A 20,000-nucleotide genomic window follows, 5' to 3' on the forward strand; every position below is an offset into this window, starting at 1 on the left:
AGGAGGCAGTGCTACTGACTGTTTAAAAATGCTCTTGGAGTCCAAAAGTACCACAGTCTTGTCTAACAAAGCCGCTGAAAGGTCTTGGGCGAAATGAATACCACAGATTGTCTAACAATGTTCCTGGATTAGTTAAGTGACACTGACGGTATAACAGAGCTACTGAAAAGTTATGGAGACATGCGCAACTCACCCGACTGTCTAACAAGGTTCCTGGATTAGACAAGTACCACTGAGTCTATCAAAGCTCTCGAAAGCTTCAGGAGGCGGTAAGTACCACTACTGACCGTCTATCAAAGCTCTCGAAAGCTCTAGGAGACGATCAGTACCACTACTGACAGTCTATCTAAGCTCTCGAAAGCTCCAGGAGACGATCAGTACCACTACTGTCAGTCTATCAAAGCTCTCGAAAGCTCCAGGAGACGATCAGTACCACTACTGTCAGTCTATCAAAGCTCTCGAAAGCTCCAGGAGAAGATCAGTACCACTACTGGCAGTCTATCAAAGCTCTCGAAAGCTTCAGGAGGCGATAAGTACCACTGCTGACAGTCTATCAAAGCTCTCGAAAGCTTCAGGAGGCGATAAGTACCACTGCTGACAATCTATCAAAGCTCTCGAAAGCTCCAGGAGACGATAAATACCACTGCCGACAGTCTATCAAAGCTCTCGAAAGCTTCAGGAAGCGATACTACTAACTGCCAAACAATGCTCCTGGGGAAGACAAATATCACAGACTGCCTACCAAAGCTCCAGAAAGGTTAAGGAGACAAGTACCACTGGCTGTCTAACACTGCTCCTGAAGTAGCCAAGTACCACCGACGGTCTAACCAAATTCCTGAAAGGCCCTGAATGAGACATGTGCTACAGATTGTTAAACATAGCTCCTGGGGTGGACATGTACTTTGACAATCTCAAAGCTGCTGGAGGAGAACAGCACATCTAATTATCGAAAAAAGACCCTGGAAGATGCTTGAGGAGACCAGTAATATTTCATTTGTAACTGAGCTCCGGAAGTTCGAAAAAAGTCGGACCAATAGTAGCTGACTCTTTGTCAATGCTAAATATTTCTCCTGAATACTGAAGTAACAACAGTTCCCACATTTTTAGCAACAGAATTTCGACATTAAGTAATTCTGAATCCTGTAAAAGTAACGAAAGTCTACCAACGCATTACAAAATTCCCATTTTCATATACAATATTTATTTTGACTGTCTGAATTACACAAACAATTAAATCGCAAGGATTAAAATGAAGAAGCAAGCAAAACAGCTGAATTAATTCATATTAATATTCTTTCTTCTCGAGTTAAGTTGCAACAGGCAAGAGATGATAATGCTTAAAAGCACATCTTTCTTTTTTTTATTTTCCCGAATAATCCTTACGTTATATGCAACAAAAACGTCAAACTTGAAGGAACATTAGGGCAGGCACCCTTCATTAAACACCCTTCCTGACCATAACTAATTTAAAAGTGATTTAATGGAACATTTCACGATATTTTCTGATGCGGAAATTCTCTTGAACTTGTTAATAACGATGAGTATCCTTCGTTTAAATTCAATGACAAATGCCAATCAACATGATTAATACCAGATGAATTATGATGCCAGGTAATATCCAAATTAGTCCTCCGTAATTTAGTGAAAGTTGTCACTGTTTTACAGGAAAACCTGCCTTCATTTGTCTGGCGGTCACGGAACACCTGCAAAGACACCTCTTCGTTAACTGATTATATCTTTACTCGTGTTTGGAATTGGAATTTGAATATAGAATTTAGGCCTATAGCCAAGCGCTGGAACCTTACGGTCATTCAGCGTTGAAAGTGAATTTGACAGTAAGAAAGTCTGAAAGGTGTAACAGGATGAAAACCTCTCAGTTGCACTGTGAAACAATTGTTAGAGAGGGTGGAAAGTCAGATGGAGGAAAGAGAATATGGACGGAGGTACAGAAAAAAGGAATGAAAGAGGTTGCCGCTAGGGCCGAAGGGACGCTGAACAGAACCTTAAGTAATGCCTACAGTGTACCATCTGAGGTGCACTGGCGGTTATTCGTGTTTAAACTGACAAATCATCTTTCTGCTTCTCCCACTCTCGTTCCTTTCGGAGACAAACCAAATTTTTTCTCCTCTGCTTACGTATTATTTTTCATTCTGTCAGTTGTTTGGAAGAAACGTCTCGTTCCCTGTCCTAAAAGAATCCATTTAAAGAAATGAAATAAAAAAACAATAAAATCTTTAACCACTAATCACAAAAAACCATATTCAGCCTTGGTGCAATTTCGGCAAGCATGCTTGAAAACCCAGGCACAATAAATGTCAAGAGTATAAAGCAAAGCATTCGAGAGCTTTCCTCTCTCTCTCTCTCTCTCTCTCTCTCTCTCTCTCTCTCTCTCTCTCTCTCTCTCTCTCTCTCTCTCTCTCTCCCTCCCAGTACAAAGCACGTCCTTCCAGCTTTCCCGATATAAAAGCACCTCAAAAAGCCTTTAGGGACGGCGGCATAAATCAGACCATCTGGAAGGAGATAAATAAATAAAAAAAAATGGTAACGTGAAGTCCTGGACAGGCAGTCAAATGGAGAGAGAGAGAGAGAGAGAGAGAGAGAGAGAGAGAGAGAGAGAGAGAGAGAGAGAGAGAGAGAGAGAGAGAGATTTTGGTAGCACAGCTTTCGATCAACTGTCCACGTCATATTGATGGAGTGGGGAGAGCTTTTCTGCGCCAGGTGGGAGTTGATGAATTACCCACTAGATACAAGACTCATGGATGCTTGTGACTGCAGCGAAGAAACTGGGTATATGTTCAGGCAAAGCAGGATTTCAGATTTAATAGTCGGATTGTTAATTTTTTATTTTTTGTGGCCGCACAGATGTGGAATTGCAAAACAGTTTTTTATAGTCATGCGACATCAACTCTCAATGGGACATACATTCTCGTGGTACAAAATTGTACGTTCGAGGTTTCCTCGGTGATAAATAGAGCCATATCCTCATTTCGTAATTAAATTCGAATTGGAAAATACAAAATCCTCTTCCCATTCAAACCAACTGATGTCACTGGGGCAATGCATGAATCCATTCTCTTACCAGCAAACACCACTAGAGCCAATCTGTTAAAAATATATTTCTGTATTTTTTCCTTGCTGTATTTTCCTCTGCCTATTATATTACTCTGTATATTCCGCATATTTCTTCCGTGTATCATATGATGAAGCCCATCATCCTTTTGAAAATATCACAATACTCGAAGCATTGATTTGGCATCAGGTGCCTTGTCAAAAGGCGGATTGGAAACGTCCGATCACAAAGCCCAAAATGATCACACGAGAATTTCAAGAGAGAGAGACATCAACGGTTTCTCCTCAATTCAAAGCCTTTCCTGTTGATTCAAACTGGATAATAATCGAAACACAGGCATTATACTTCAATACAGATATGAAGCACGAATGCTTGTTAAATGTCCACGTGGAGATCGCGAACAATCATCATGGAATAAAGGTACTTCATTACCATTCTTTCTTTCAGGCGAGAGTGAGAATTATTTCCGCAGTTATAAATATTCCCTTTGTAAACGTGGAAATTCGGATAGCCTAAAGATGCGTATATACATACACACACACACACACACACACACACACACACACATATATATATATATATATATATATATATATATATATATATACACATATTATATATATATATATATATATATATATATATATATATATATATATATATATATATATATATATATATATATATATATACTGTATATACACACACATATATATATATCCGGAAAACTAATAAAGATGTATATAACTTAAAAGAGAGTATTAAGATCGTAAATACTTATAATTATCATACTTATTATAATCATGATGATATTCACCCCTCTCTTGTTAATAAAACCTATCTTGACCTACTTGCATGTGAGTAAATAACTGAAAAAAAAAATCGATGCGTTGGGCATTTATTACACCGTAATGAAACTAATAACTTATGTTAGATTACCTCATCAATAATACATTTCCGATGCGCAGAAACACATAATGTGCTCGGGATTTCTTATCACCTCGGGGTTTAACGTTAATATCTAATAATTATTTCATGCGAAGTTGCCGATAAAAACGAAGTGAATTAAGACTGATGCACTTGGGTATAATCGACTGATTAAATCCTGTAAGCTGTAACACCAGAATCAGATAATTTTGAATGAAAAAATTATTATTCACAATTTTTCATTAAACGATCCCTCAATTCTTAAATATGTTTTCAACGCTTCCGCGCTTTACGTTCATAAAATTGTATAGCACCACATGAAAACTGGCGATAATTGACTATTATTAATAAATCCAAAAGGAAAAATGTTTGAAAACTATTTCCAAAACCAGTAAGCAATTATCGTTAGTCGGTATTTTTTTTATTAAATACAAGAATAAAAGCAGATCCTGTCTTCATTGTGACATAAAACAGGACATTTTCTCTATCTGGGAGCTTAAGCATCGCGTTTTGGTGAGCTCTAATGACCTACACTTTTCTAACTGTAGAACTTTTCATATTTTTATAAAATTTCAGATTCCTTAAGAAGTTATATGCTTATATGTACGTTTTCATCCTTTAATACTCCAAAGTTTTCATTACCTTTCAAATCACATATTTATTTAAAACATGTTTAATTTACCTTTAAGCTTTTAAATCAATGAAAAGTTGTTGTTTTCCTAAATGTCTGCGGACTCCTTTATAAGGTCGAGCTTGTCAATATTCGAACCTCTAGATTACTTTACACTTGAGATCGCCTATTTGTAAATTGGGTGGAATTCAAAAGCTCACCTTTGGTCGTGCGTAAATTTTCTGACGCCCTTTAAAGGTAAAAATTTGCCTATCTCACGGTTTTTGACTGATTTTTAGTCATACCAAGCATCCCGAAAAGCTTGACTGTGGTTTTACTTTGAGATTAAAGATTCCTGCAAGAGCTCATTTGTAGAATGTCGGAGAAGTTCCAGCTTTGCTTATCTGAAAGGTTTCATACTCTCCGATAATCACAAGTTCTAAACGTGTTCGGAACCCAGGTACCTGAGGTAGCTTTCCTGGAAAGTGCACATTCTTGGATTATGTTAGAGATTTTTTCCGTGCAAACCTAATGGTGACTTTTTCAGTTTCTCGGTTAAACAGGTTTCATTTAAGAGATATGAATCATAGTCAGTCTTTAATAAATTTAATGGTTTTTATATGCAGTTTTATTAATGATAGACGTGGAAGCGTTTATAATTAATGCATAGATGGAGTTTCGAGAAATTTTTATTACCAAGATTCCTTAACCCAAATTCTTGTCAAAAACATTATATTTCAGTGACGAGGACTACCGCTGCTGTAAAGGGAGTAAAAAAAAAAAAAAAAAATGAAATCAGTCAATCAGAGAAGCAGCTGGACCCTTGCTTACCTGTTATGAGCAGTGAAGTGGAGGCTAACCACGTGGTTGGCGTCTCTTTTGGCACGGTGGTGTTGGGAGCGGAGGTGTGTCTCGTCGTAAAAAACTGGCTCGAAGTGGAGGATGTGATCGCTCAAGACCAGCCCTGCAGAAAAGAGACAACGAAAAATGGTTAGATCTAATCTTACATTTTACCCTCATCGAATCAAGATGATGAATAATGCTACCTTTGCATTTTGAGTGAATAAATAATATGGCAGGTCTTATGTTTTCCCTTTCAATAAATGAAGATGAATAATGCTACCTACGCATTTTCAAACAAAAAGAAATAAACAAAAGATTACAGAGGTGGATATTCTATTTGTGCATTGTAAAAAGGCTAATCTTGCACAGTTCCCTGCCCGTAAAGATTAAAAACCCACTTATAAGTCAAGATAAATTTCGTTCATAAACAAAAGAAGGAGCGTCCAAAAGGTCAGACTTATTCGCCTTTTTTTATACAAACTTGAAGGTTTACACTTGGGAACTTTGGAAGAATTTAAAATCGGCAGTTTCTTATCTTATGCCTTCGACTTCCCCCCAACTCCCCCAAAAAACGAATTCCCAATTTAATTATATGCGGGTAAGAAATCCACAGAAAAGCCTATTTTTTTTTCAAGCTAAAATTATCTACATATCAATATATCATATCGTCAAAATTCATGTCACATATTTTGGCTTTCTGAAGATCAGTGTCATACATTTTCCCCTTAAAAAATAAAAGAAAATAGTTATTGATTACCCCTCACATGAGTAATTATTCATTGAGATAAACTTTCCTTAAATTCCTACATACACAAGACATTTTCATCATTAACAGAAATGAAAATCTCGTAGAAATAACAAAAGTAATATATAATACAAAAATTTTCGGGCTGGAGAAACTATCAAAATAATTCAGGTAACTCCAACTCAATTGCTGTTTCATCAATTATCAAAGAGCAAAAATCTACATAAGATACAGAAATAGGAATAAAAATCTTTTTGCATAAAAACGCACCTAGAACAGAGAGGAAAAACGAGAGACTGATCAGCAATTTGGAAAACAAAATTAACATCGCATTATTTATATAACGAAATAAAAACAAAAAATTTCAGAATAAAACACAAACGCTTCATTTATTATGACCATCATGCCATGACAAATCTGTCTGTCAGGGAGATGCTATTTTAATTACAGCTTTTCCTTTTTCACACAAGTAAATATTTCATTTTACTCAGTCTATATACCATCCATCTCTCTCTCTCTCTCTCTCTCTCTCTCTCAGGCCTCGTTACTTGGTGATAGCTCACGATACGTGTTCGAATCTTTAACTAGACAATGAGGGACGATATCCTAAAATCCAGTATGCCCTTGTTGGCCTAAAAAGTGAATTAAGTATTAAGTTCTTAGTCGACTAGAGAGAGAGAGAGAGAGAGAGAGAGAGAGAGAGAGAGAGAGAGAGAGAGAGAGAGAGAGAGGTGTTCATTCCGTTAAAATGTATATCATAAAAACGGGAGGATCTCGACAAGGTAATCATCGACCCCGGGGTGAAACTAGTATTTTGGTTACAGCTCGTTTTTATTTCGCCGAAATAAATACTTAATCGTATGCCGAGTCCATAGAAGCAGCTCTCTCTCTCTCTCTCTCTCTCTCTCTCTCTCTCTCTCTCTCTCTCTCTCTCTCTCTCTCTCAAAGGCCATTTCGGTTACTCCTCCCATATGGTTTCTTTCACATATAGATAAATATTACATTTTGATTATACGTAAACAACTCTCTCTCTCTCTCTCTCTCTCTCTCTCTCTCTCTCTCTCTCTCTCTCTCTCTCTCTCTCTCTCTCTCTGAAAAGCTGACACGTCTCCTTTTCATTTTCACTCACACAGGTGAAAAATTACATTCAATTTCGAGTCTATACCAACAGCAGCGCTCTCTCTCTCTCTCTCTCTCTCTCTCTCTCTCTCAAGGAAATGCCATTCTGGTTAAGCATTCCTAGTATTTATGTCACGCAAATGAATATTTCTTTTTATTTCATTTAGAACCTGTACAACCGGAAACTCTGCATAATGCCATACAGGTCTAGGTTCACATCAAAGGACGTCTAAAGAATAACGGGATTGGTCAGCTCTGCAAATACCAGCGAAGGAAACATTAGCGGAAAAGGAAACAAGAACAGAATGAAGAGGAGATTAAAAAATGAGTACGCAAACGTCTGACTCTTTCTTTCTTATTTCACGTAATCAAAGTCTTGATTTTGCAAACTTTTGCATGAAGGCTGAAGTGCGCTTGAATTGAAATAACTGTGAAAAAGGAAACACAAATAAGAATGAAAATGCTTTTAGGGAAAAAATGTTTTAGAGCCCTTGAAGGTCTTTTAACGTTTAGGTTAGTCCATCTGTGTATTTACTATGCACACAATCACACACGCACACACACACATACGCACGCGTAGTCTTGAAGATATGCATTTGTGAATTCATTTCTTTCAATTTTAACACTCAAATCACATAACGCACATATTCTGCATATATCACCAGAAAAGGGTTAGATATACATTCATTGTTCAATACACACTTTCACATTTGAGATGCACTCTCTATACGTCAATTACACACCACATGGACGCCCCAGCAGGGGGTCAGTGCACCTCACGTGATGCACTGTAGGCACTACTAAAGGGTGTCTGCAGCTACCCTTACCCCTAGCAGCAGCCACCTTTTAGCTTTCTACAGTTTCCTCTCTTGAATCACGCTGTCTAACACCTCTTACTGTTACTTCGTAGTGAAGTTGTCGGGTTTTCTCCTAGTTCCATCTTTATATCTTTGTACAGTCCTTCACTTACTTTATTTTCAATATATCTCTTTATTTTGCTGTCCGACCACTCCAACTCCCTCTTTTCACTGTCTTAGGCGCTAAATGGACGAAAGTTCCCCAGTGCCTGGCTTAACAGCCTAAATTTCATTTATCAATTAAACCACACTCACGCAGAAAAGTATATAAAAAATAGGTGACGCCCAACATAATTCAAGTCAAGAGAATTTTTTTCAGAAAGTGTTTTTGTGACCTTTGGTTACCCCAGGTATAAAATCAAATGAAAACCAAACTCATTCATTAAAGGAGAAGTCCCAACAAGGAAAGAAAATGTTCAGCTCAAACTTGCAGCGGCTGAGTTGCGTTTCAGGATCAGAAGAGGATGAAATTACTTCCATTATAATTCATAACACATCAAGAAAAACATCCGCCCTTCCGACGATATTTTCTTTCCTCACAACAGTCTCGAGGTTGTCTCGAGTTGATGACGCTGCCCAAAAACACTTTTACATCTCGCAAATATTACATTTCCTCGGCATATTTGCCCTGGAATCTTTCTCGCTGCAAATTGACTTCTTAATTAATTGAGAAGTTTGGATTCCGTGTCGATTTTCTACTTCTGGTTACGAAAAAAAATCTCGAACTAAGAACACTCCTCGACTTGAGGTTATTACAACCGCAATAGAGGATGTGCATTTGTGTGTATGTGTCTTATTTTATTATTCACAGAATAGGCGGAATCTCTAATGGAAATGTACGTATAAAATAACCAGTACAGCTGTTTATATATATATATATATATATATATATATATATATATATATATATATATATATATATATATATATATATAGAGAGAGAGAGAGAGAGAGAGAGAGAGAGAGAGAGAGAGAGAGAGAGAGAGAGAGAGAGTAGATTGGTTATAAGCATCTGGAGAGAGTGGATTAGCTTTTCGAGGCCCTCTCTCATTTTGATTCTTGCCTAAACAGGACTCTGTTTCTATTTATTCTAAACATGAAATTTTTCAGTACTATAATTCTCTTATTTCGATGACCGTAACTGTAACACCAGGTGACAAAAAGCAACCTATCAATCAAGGTTCAAGGATGATAAATCAGATTTACAAATGAGGAGTTTTGATTCTGAAGACATAAGCGCATATCCTTTACTGTATAACTATACTGTATATACAAAAAAGATTTCCCCAACCGATATACGAACAGAGTTTGTTTTTTTTCGTGAGCAAAAATACTTTAAAAACAATATCACATACCGAGATTCCCACATGAAATTCAAGGAAGGTTTTTTGTATATTTCATTTTCATAGCAGATATCTGCATATAAAAACTACAGGAATGGCAAAATAAAGAAAATCTATTTCAAAACAGAAATTCTTCAGAGAAAATAATGTTTTAGAAAATATCATGCCACAAAATTCCTTTTTAAATTTCCATTTTTTTTTTAAATATTCTTTTACAGCAAGTGAAGATTTCTGGTCACTGACAAAGTAAAAAATACGGAGCGAGAAAAAATATCTACGAAAAATAACAAAGACCTTGTACGTAAGTTGCTCGTCAGTTGGTCAAACTGTTTGGTGAACTGCAGTCTATTTCGTTGCGTATGGGTGCAATCTGAACTGTCGATCTGTAAGTGGCTGGAAATCTCGGCCTGCAGTTCTCGAGGCTAAGTCGAGGTTTCAGCTGTCGTGTAGTGAGGACGTTTGCCTGTCACAAAATGCTTCTTGTTCATTACATGTATTAAATCTCTCATAATCTGACGGACAATGACAATTTATTTTGCAAAGTCTTCATAACTTCATTTCCACCATGACCTACGGTTTGAAACGTTTCAGCAACTGTTTTTGCTAACCCTAAAAACCTTCATTTGCAACTTAAGCTGTCAAAATCTTACTGTCAACAGAATGGAAATAGAATAACAGCAAGAAATGTTACAAGAATAACACGTACAAAACTGTCAGTGAATAGAAGTATATTCTAAAACGCTTATGTACACCATGTATGCACTTACTAGTAATTAGGCAATGATTTTCTTTTTATAATGAAAGCTGCAAAAATAAGCTACTGTATTTCAATTCAAATGGCATGGAAGAAGCTATCACTTTTTTGTTCCAAAAATAGTGCATACTGGCAATCTTTTTTTATTTCTGTTATAAAGTGCACAAACAGACAACGTGAATGTCTTCGGATACTTAGGAACAACCACGGCATCTCTGTAAAACAGCAAGAAGACTGCGCCTCCTGCAGCGGCGCAAAGGTGCAACGACAAATTTTCTAATGTCCCTAGAGTTGTTCCCGAAGTTGCTCGAATCTTGCTAAATTCTTCCTTAAAAGTCACGTGACAGTATTATTCCCGGCCTCCTTCCGGTTTTCCAGTTAAATTGAGTGGAACTTCGTCTAATTAGCTGCACATGGTTTCCCTGAGCTCTCACCACGGCAAGCATTGCATTGTTTTTGTTAATTCCAGTCATTACACAGGCAATATTTGTACTGAGTGCTTGCAGACTCTCTCAGAATGACTTCCTGATTGCTTCACAAACTAGTTCTGCATTACACTCTTTAGTTCCACTGAATCCAGGAATGTCACCACAATGCATTTCAGCCATTCAGCCAAATACATTACTATCTAGTGACAATTCCCAGCATCTTTGAGAGGGCAACATCGCTATTCTCATCGATAATCAAGCAAAGTTTTCTGTCAGAGATAAAAGATGTCTGGTTTTCCACGAAAAGTGGACCAAGAACATCGCAAATTATACCCAGGTACAGTATTTCCAAAAATATTCTAAAAAATTGGGAAGGGCACAGTATTTCCAAAACATTCTAAAAATGGGAATCATAAAAAAAGCGGGGGTGGGGGTTTGAGGCATGTAAATTAAACACTCTGCATATTTAACTAATAAAGCAATGCTAAACTACAAATATAGATTAAGCTCGCTCTTACTTTGATTCTCCGATTATTTTAATGGTAAGACATGATGAATGGCTCTTGCTCTTCCATGTTGCCGTTTTTGTTTTTCTGTAAATCACAGACTTTGGCCGAAACTGTACACTTAATTATTTGCAAAACATATCTTAATCATCACCAGAAAACTGTACCATGCAGTTTTTAAACGTTATCTTGAAGCCATTCCTTGGGGAAACGTTTAATGCATTGCGTCTTGCTAGTTTTCAATTGCTTGTACGAGTATGATCGAAATGATCCAACACATAAAATTTATCATAAATGCAAAACTGTTCAGAATTCTCGCTAAATTCTCTAGACTTTTGATATGTAGCTAATGGCTGAAAAAGTCACTAGATAGAAACGAATATCTCTAGAACTAGCGACTAACTGAATGATGTTTGATAGTGTAACTGAGCCTAATGGAGAGTAAATTAATCTATAATAATAAAATCCGATTTGTTCTTGTTTGTTTACCCCGGATGGATGCCGGGTAGGTAGGGGATCGGGAGGGTAGGGGAGACACGAAACATCCACCCTCCTCCTGCAAACCTGTTTGTCCGCCCAGGGTGCGGGCGGGGTAGTTAGGGGATCGGGATGGTAGGGGAGACACGGAACATCGACCCTCCTCCTGCAAACCTGTTTGTCCGCCAAGGGGGGGGGAAGTTAGGGGATCGGGAGGGTAGGGGAGACACGAAACATCCACCCTCCTCCTGCAAACCTGTTTGTCCGCCCTGGGTGGGGGCGGGATAGGTAGGGGATCGGGAGGGTAGGGGAGACACGAAACATCCACCCTCCTCCTGCAAATGTGTTTGTCCGTCCAGGGTGGGGGCGGGGTAGTTAGGGGATCGGGAGGGTAGGGAGACACGAAACATCCACCTTCCTCCTGCAAACCTGTTTGTCTGCCCTGGGTGGGGGCGGGGTAGGTAGGGGAGACACAACACATCCACCCTCCTCCTGCAAACCTGTTTGTCCATCAAGTGGGGGCGGGGTAGGTAGGGGATCGGGAGGGTAGGGGTGACAAGAAATATCCACCCTCCTCCTGCAAACCTGTTTGTCCGTCCCCGGGGTAGGTAGGGGATCGGGAGGGTAGGGAGACATGACACATCCACCCTCCTGGCCCGCGCAGCGTAGCGCTCGCCATCAAGCTCGTTTACATAATAATAAGGAACTCATAGGATTTATAATGACTGGGACGCTAATATAGCACAATTCTATAAATTTAAAGGAACTCAAAATCCAAATTATTTGGGGAAACCACACATTGTAGGTGATCCTGCACTTAATACTATTAAACAGTCACTAGGGCAGGGATTACAGGGTAGCATTTTCGGAAAAACTACCTAAAATAAGAGGTTTATACCACTGATAATGTCATTTTATTACTGCAGTTCAACTGATATGAAGCAGAATAAGTTAATTATTTATTGAAAGTTTACTCTCTCTCTCTCTCTCTCTCTCTCTCTCTCTCTCTCTCTCTCTCTCTCTCTCTCTCTCTCTCTCTCATTTAACGATTTCACAAATTGTGAGTGAAGAGTGAAAGACGTTACAAACACGTAGGAAAAATTTCAGGGGCTGTAAAATTCGATTTTGTTTTGCGTGGAAAATCACATTATTAATTTACCATCTGCGTGAGAACGGAAAAATAACGAAAATAATCTAATTCTTTGTTCTGAGCGCATTAAATATTAGAACAGATTTGTATTAATTTTTAGTCATTAAGAATAACAGACTTATAAGGTAGTCTTTTAAATGATAACGCAGAGATATACAGAGTGACAATTTTGTGGGCAGACATAATGGAGACATGACTTCAGAAGGGAAAAACGATGAAAATGGTCAAAGATGATCTGCTGTTAAATTGTAAACATTACACTGTTTTTCTCTTAAATCAACAACAGTTTCACATTCTTCTGAAGCGCACACTGAGAGAGACACAAGTGAAGATTACACCGTCGCGGTCATCCCGATTTTAATCTTAATATAACTGCATATAATTTGACGGCAAATTGATAACCCACAACTGTTGTTTTCTATACCTCTTCTCCCGTGTCTACCCGGCTGCGACCAACCAATTCGACTGACCACCAGAGACATATTTCCCTGTTTTACGCCAGCAGAAGCATAACGGCTTCTAACGGAGCAAACCCGAGACCACTTGTTACTGAAGCGATTGTGGTACTCTACAGAGAGAGAGAGAGAGAGAGAGAGAGAGAGAGAGAGAGAGAGAGAGAGAGAGAGTGTCGGGGGGTGGTGAGGGGGCCAGGTTGACACCAAACCGTCAGAAAATCTGTCTACTGTCTTGAAAACGCACAGATGTGCGTCAGCATCCAGCGAGGCCTAACATCAAGTGTGAGCAAAACGAAAGACCAAAGTTCCCTGGAGTGTCATTCATCTGAGTGGAGAACCATGTGAGCTCCGGGGAAGTTCTCAAACAGAAATGAGTCTTTGAGATTATGCGGGACATAAGCAGAGGAGGAGGAGGAGGAGGAGGAGGAGGAGGAGGAGGAGGAGGAGAGGAGGAGGAGGAGGAGGAGGAGGAGGAGGAGGAGGAGAGCGGAAATAATAGAAAATAATGGTTTATATAGTTATTTAAAAATTAACAGGGGTTATCCAGCTTACAAGTAGTAAAAAGCAACTGGGTTTAAGAGTATTAAAAGAGAATATGATTGCATAATGGAAAAAGATAAAGTCAGAAAAAATGTAGACTGAACAACAGTCAAGAGGAAAATGTAAGAAACACTAACACATACAAGACAGGGAAAACAATATTATAGAAATTGGAAATCAGTTGGAATTAAGGAGAATACTAATAAACAAATAAACACTGGAGAAGAAAAACTAAAATAATTTAAATGTAACAATGAACAATTAAGGAAGATAAGACTCCACAGTCATTATGGAGGAGAATATTCGTTTAGGGTGAGTGGTAATAGAAAGAGAGAGATATTAATATAGATTAGTTAAATGGTTATGATATGATGCCTTTAAGGGATAAAAAAAAAGAAATAGAAGAGATTCACGGTGAAAAAAACCAAAGCGAAGTAAAAAAACATTACCATGATAAAAATACATAATCATGAAACAAAAAAAGTAAAAGGATATTTGGGCAGATGTTTGGCCGACAGAGAACAACAGTGATTAATTAGCGAAAAAAATGGTTCATTTAAAAAAAGTAACCCTAACGAACTGGCGATAATTAGCTGGAACATGTATTTAGCGGAAACTGAAAAAAAAAAGACTGTTCCTCAACACCAGAAACAACAATTCATTAGGCATTGATAAAGACATTATCACAAACATACAAACATTCAGAACAGGTGATTTGGTCACAGACACAAAAAGCCGAAACTAATGTGGAATGTCGACAAAATGATAATAATCAAGCCTAAAAGTATACGGCATATAGCAACATACGTTTTACAATTTTTCATATTTATGTAGCTCGAAAATATGCAATTGAACGGTTAATCAAAAAGAATAGGAATAACATATGCTTTAGAAACTTTATTTTCAAATCAATGACGCCTGTAGGCCTGTTCCATATGAATACCATTCACCTCCTGAATAATAATAATAATAATAATAATAATAATAATAATAATAATAATAATAATAATAATAATAATACAAGTAAATCACTTGATAGAAATAGCATCAACTGTATTAAATGATAAAGAGAAGAATGAAGGGAAAAAAGAGAAAAACAAAAGAAATTCTTCATAAGTGAAATAAAAATAATTTCACATAAAACCGTAACCACATGCCATAAACGCCCCCAAGGGTAAAAATAAAAAAGGTAATAAAAGAAACGTATTAACCAAATAATAACAATAAAAGAAAAACGAGTACTCTTAACTCTCCCAGAGCCCGGGTCGCCATTTTCATATTTTATCTCTCCATTTCATCTGGCATTTGGCTGGCTGCAGCCCCATCCCGGCATCGGGGGCCATCTCCGGCCCGTATTTTACTCCTAATTGCAGCCGACGCAGGAGCAGCCGCTGCTGAGAGACGTTTCCTCCGCCAGCGACACGGCTTCTGCTGACGAAGGGCCGCGATGCATTGGAGATGGGCCAGAAAATTCCAATTTAGGGGATTCGCCCGATATGACCTCAACCCGTTATATCTCCCCTTCCCCCCTCCCCCAACAACACACGCATACACCCTGGACCCCAGACCCCTTTTTCCTCCGTCCCCACCCCCACCACCCCAGACCCCCTTTTCTGCGATACCATCTCCGGCTTCTAGTTGGACAGCCAACGGCGGGGCAATACTCATGCATAGTAGCCATTCAGACTAAATTGATAGCGCGTACGCACATAAGATTTGACTATTCGCGCGCGCTCGCCCGCACATAACGTATATGTGACCGAGGCTACTTCATAACCATAAGAAGAATAATTCTCTCGTTTACTTGTCAGTTAAAATAATGATGCACCACACGTAAAAGTGATTTATTACCAACGTACATACCGGCGATCGAGAGAGCTTTCATATACGAGGTTCGTTACCATTCTCTGTATATTGAATTTAGCAATGGATACATACATACATACATACATACATATAGACATACACACACACACACACACACACACACACACATATATATATATATATATATATATATATATATATATATATATATATATGTGTGTGTGGTCATCAGGCTGAGTGGTACAGCTATCAGTTTCTAGTCCGTGGTTCGTTCCGCCTATCAGTCCACCCAGATCTAGATGGGTGCCAACGTCCCCTGTGGACAAGAAAAAGGACATGGGGATAGCGCCCGGAAGGCTGTAAGTTTCTTGGGCCATCCCTTCTGAGGATATATAAATATAAATAAGTATATATATATATATATATCTGTATATATATATACATACATATATATATATATATATATATATATATATATATATATATATATATATATATATATATATATATATATATATATATATATATATATATATATATATATATATATATATAATATATATAAGCCTTCCTGTATTCAAAGTCAATTTGGTCTAGTAAACCGATACAGCAGTATGTTGTTTATTAACAGGGAAATTTTTCTTTCGGTGATGAACACTATGGTAATTACAATACAATGTTTGCATAATTTTTAGCCCACTGTAGCACACACCTGCTGTTCTATCTGTAATTGATAGTATTTGCTGATATAAGTTTTTTTTTATTATTATTATTATTATTATTATTATTATTATTATTATTATTATTATTTAAAAATACTCATTGTAGCAAGAGTCTTGAAATGGAGTAAAAAATCCACAGTTATGTATGGGTAAATATATGTACCCATACATAACTGTGGATTTGTTCCGCCATTATTATTATTATTATTATTATTATTATTATTATTATTATTATTATTATTATTATTATTATTATTATTATTATTATTCCTGATGTAATAAGCAGTATCAACAACGGGGCAAGTTAAAAGCAATCAAAAACAGTTGACTCTACTTGGCACCTACAAGACTGATGCAAGCACACTGCTGTGTGCCTTTCCTCTTGACGAATGCACTACTTAGAAAAGGGAGAGAGTATTGAAAACCGTTATTGCAAAACGCGTCCATGTCAACACACCTAGGCTGGGCCCTTTGCCGAAAATGAAGTATAATGTCGTCCTTAATGGGAAAACAATAACGCATCGCTGTGCATCGATCTTGTGCCAGATATTTTGCTGCAGAAAAAAAAAAATGATATTGGTCCTCTTCATATTCCGTTAACATTAAGATCGAGCGGGGATTACTTTTAAAGCATTTATTGATTCAGTGGATGTTCTATGTGTTTACTTGATAAATGTACCAATATACTGTCTTTCTCTCTCTTCAACCCCATCTGTATTCCTCTCTCGGTTACCTGTAACACATGAATATAAACGTGAAGTCCAAATAGAGATTGAGAGAGGTTTCCGCAGATCTATATGTTTTTCTCATCTGAGAGAGAGAGAGAGAGAGAGAGAGAGAGAGAGAGAGAGAGAGAGAGAGAGAGAGAGAGAGAGAGAGAGAGAGCTTACATAGAATATATATATATATATATATATATATATATATATATATATATATATATATATTATACATATATATAATATATATATATATATATATATATACACATACATAGAGAGAGAGAGAGAGAGAGAGAGAGAGAGAGAGAGAGAGAGAGAGAGAGAGAGAGAGAGAGAGAAGTTAAGTATATCTTAGTTTAACCAGACCACTGAGCTGATTAACAGCTCTCCTAGGGCTGGCCCGAAGGATTAGATTTATTTTTACGTGGCTAAGAACCAATTGGTTACCTAGCAAAGGGACCTATACAGCTTATTGTGGAATCCGAACCACATTATAGCGAGAAATTAATTTCTATCACCAGAAACAAATTCAGAGAGAGAGAGAGAGAGAGAGAGAGAGAGAGAGAGAGAGAGAGAGAGAGAGAGAGAGAGAGAGTTTTTACCAATAATAAAAAGCATCAGCTCCATTATGAAGTAAGAGCTGCAGCCCCGCAACACCCAAAAAGAGCCCAATTCTTACAGAACCCGACAAATGGAATACGTCTTTTTCCTTTATCCAGACCCAAGAAGAAGACGAAGAGGCAAGCCTTGGCCATCTCACTAATTAACTCAGATGTCATTAGACGCCGCGGCAAACGGCTTCATACAAGTCCGGGAACAGTAAAAAGACATAATCTGAGAACAATAGGAAAAGAAAATTGATGAGTTGGAGAGAAAGAGAAGTGCAGGAGAAAAAAAAAGCCTTTGACGTCCTCGAGATAAAAATCTGAAACAGATGTATTTCTCGTTGCTTTGAGGAATTACATTATGATTCGTCTTCGTTTTTTTTCTGGCCGGCGGTCGATCAAATAAATTGGGAAAAACGAAAGATATTAGAGGGCAAGTAAGGGGATGTATTGGCGTTTGATAAAGAAAGGAGGTAAATGGGGATGATAATGGAAATGTGCAGAAATATGGAATTGGAACTGTAATATAAAATTTATGACACAGGCCAAGCACTGGTACCTATGAGGTCATTCAGCACTAAAAGGGAAATCGAGGGTAAAGGCTTTAAAGGGGTGGCAGTTGCACTATGAAGCAATTGTCAGAAGGTGGAAAGTAAAATGGGAGAAAGAGAATATGAACAGAGGTACAGTAAAAGGAATGAGAGGGGTTGCAGCCGAAGGCTGAAAGAACGCTGCAAAGAATCTTAAGTAATGCCTACAGTGCACCTCACTTGCGAGGTGCACTGAAGGTACTACCCCATACGCGAGCAGAAATATGGAACTGACAGGCTAACCTTTCATCAGGGGAGAGGAAAATCCATTCTACTTGTTGGAGATGATTTGATCATAGCGGCAGTCAGAGGAGGGCCAGCACGGTACAATGAAGGTTTGGTAAGAGGGGATGGGAATCAAAGGCTCAAGGTGACGTCAATAACACAGAAGTGATGGTGCAAGGTAAAGTTGTACACGAACACCGAATAATAATTAGAGAGAAGCATAATCAACAGCGAAAACGAATAATTAGTAGAAATCTCAGCGAATGGAAGACATAGTAGAAAAGACGATTTTAGGGAGAGACTGACAAACAGGGAGAAATGGAAAGTCACGTGATGAGCGAATACACAGCAATCTGAGGGTTCGTCCACACTGCAGTTAAACATGTCATAAAAACACGTCGGAAATTAATCGTATACGTATCACAAACAGGTTGGAAACAATTCGACAACCTTAAGTGGAGAACAAATCTTGACAACTGCTTGATAATCGTATGAAGAACTGATTAGGACTACCAACAAGTCTTTGATTTGTATTTTGCTTGATTGTGGTTGTGGTGAGTGTACGCTAATAAGCCGACGTGTGTTTATGAGAAGTTTTACTGCAGCGTGGAAGCACACTGAGAGTGTCTCTGCAAAACGGCCTGAAAAGTAGTCTGATGTACATTGCTGAAGTTTGGAATTTAAGGATGGCAGAGGAAATACTACTACATAAGCATCAGAAGAAGAATATGTAAAAGAAGCAGGACATCGATGGTCAGAGCATGGTTTAAGTACGGCAGAATAGAATAGAATAAAATATATAAAATTTAGGCCAAAGGCCAATCCCTGGGAACTATAAGATCATTCAGCACTGAAAGAGAAACTGACAGTAAGAAGGTCTGAAAGGTGTACCAGGAGGAAAACCTCGCAGTTGCACGATGAAACAATTGTTAGAGAGGGTGGAAAGTCAGATGGAAGAAAAAGAATATGAACGGAGATACACTAAAAAAGAAATGAAAGGGGTTGGCTAGGGGCCGAAGGGACGCAGCAAAGACCCTTAAGTAATATCTACAGTGCACCACATCAGGTGCACTGACCGCACCACTCCCACTACGGGGAAGAAGGGCGGAGGAAAAGAGAGGAGTTCCATAAGAAGACAGCAATTTAGGTGGAGAAGAGAGAAAGATATGACGGAACTTGGATTAGGATTGGTGTAATAGAAAGCAGACTTTGCAGATGACGCATCAGAAAGTCCAAACCACCATCATTAGGGAAGTTTAGCTCGGATACCATATTCTTTTGCACGTTTGTTCAATAATACGAGCGTGCCGTTTTGTGAAAAATGTAATGGCTTTCCCGTAGATTTTCTCAAATATCCACGTTAGCAGTTCAAAGTTAGAAGCCATATTTAATTAATCATCCTCACCTGCCACATGCAGAAAAATCTAATAGGCTTGCAGAACATCCATCCATCCATCCATCCATCCATACATGCATAAATACTCA

General features: G+C 38.0%; 1 protein-coding gene across 1 annotated transcript in view; it reads right to left on the minus strand.

Annotated features, from left to right (window-relative positions):
- The window catches only part of Kul (Kuzbanian-like), a 598,026-nt gene that overhangs the window by 280,515 nt on the left and 297,511 nt on the right, over positions 1-20,000 (minus strand). The window contains 1 exon segment of the mRNA XM_067094173.1: positions 5,439-5,571. Within this exon segment, the coding sequence (XP_066950274.1) occupies positions 5,439-5,571 (133 nt within the window).

This window comes from Macrobrachium rosenbergii, chromosome 4 (assembly GCF_040412425.1).
Source record: "Macrobrachium rosenbergii isolate ZJJX-2024 chromosome 4, ASM4041242v1, whole genome shotgun sequence".
NCBI classification, from domain to species: domain Eukaryota; kingdom Metazoa; phylum Arthropoda; class Malacostraca; order Decapoda; family Palaemonidae; genus Macrobrachium; species Macrobrachium rosenbergii.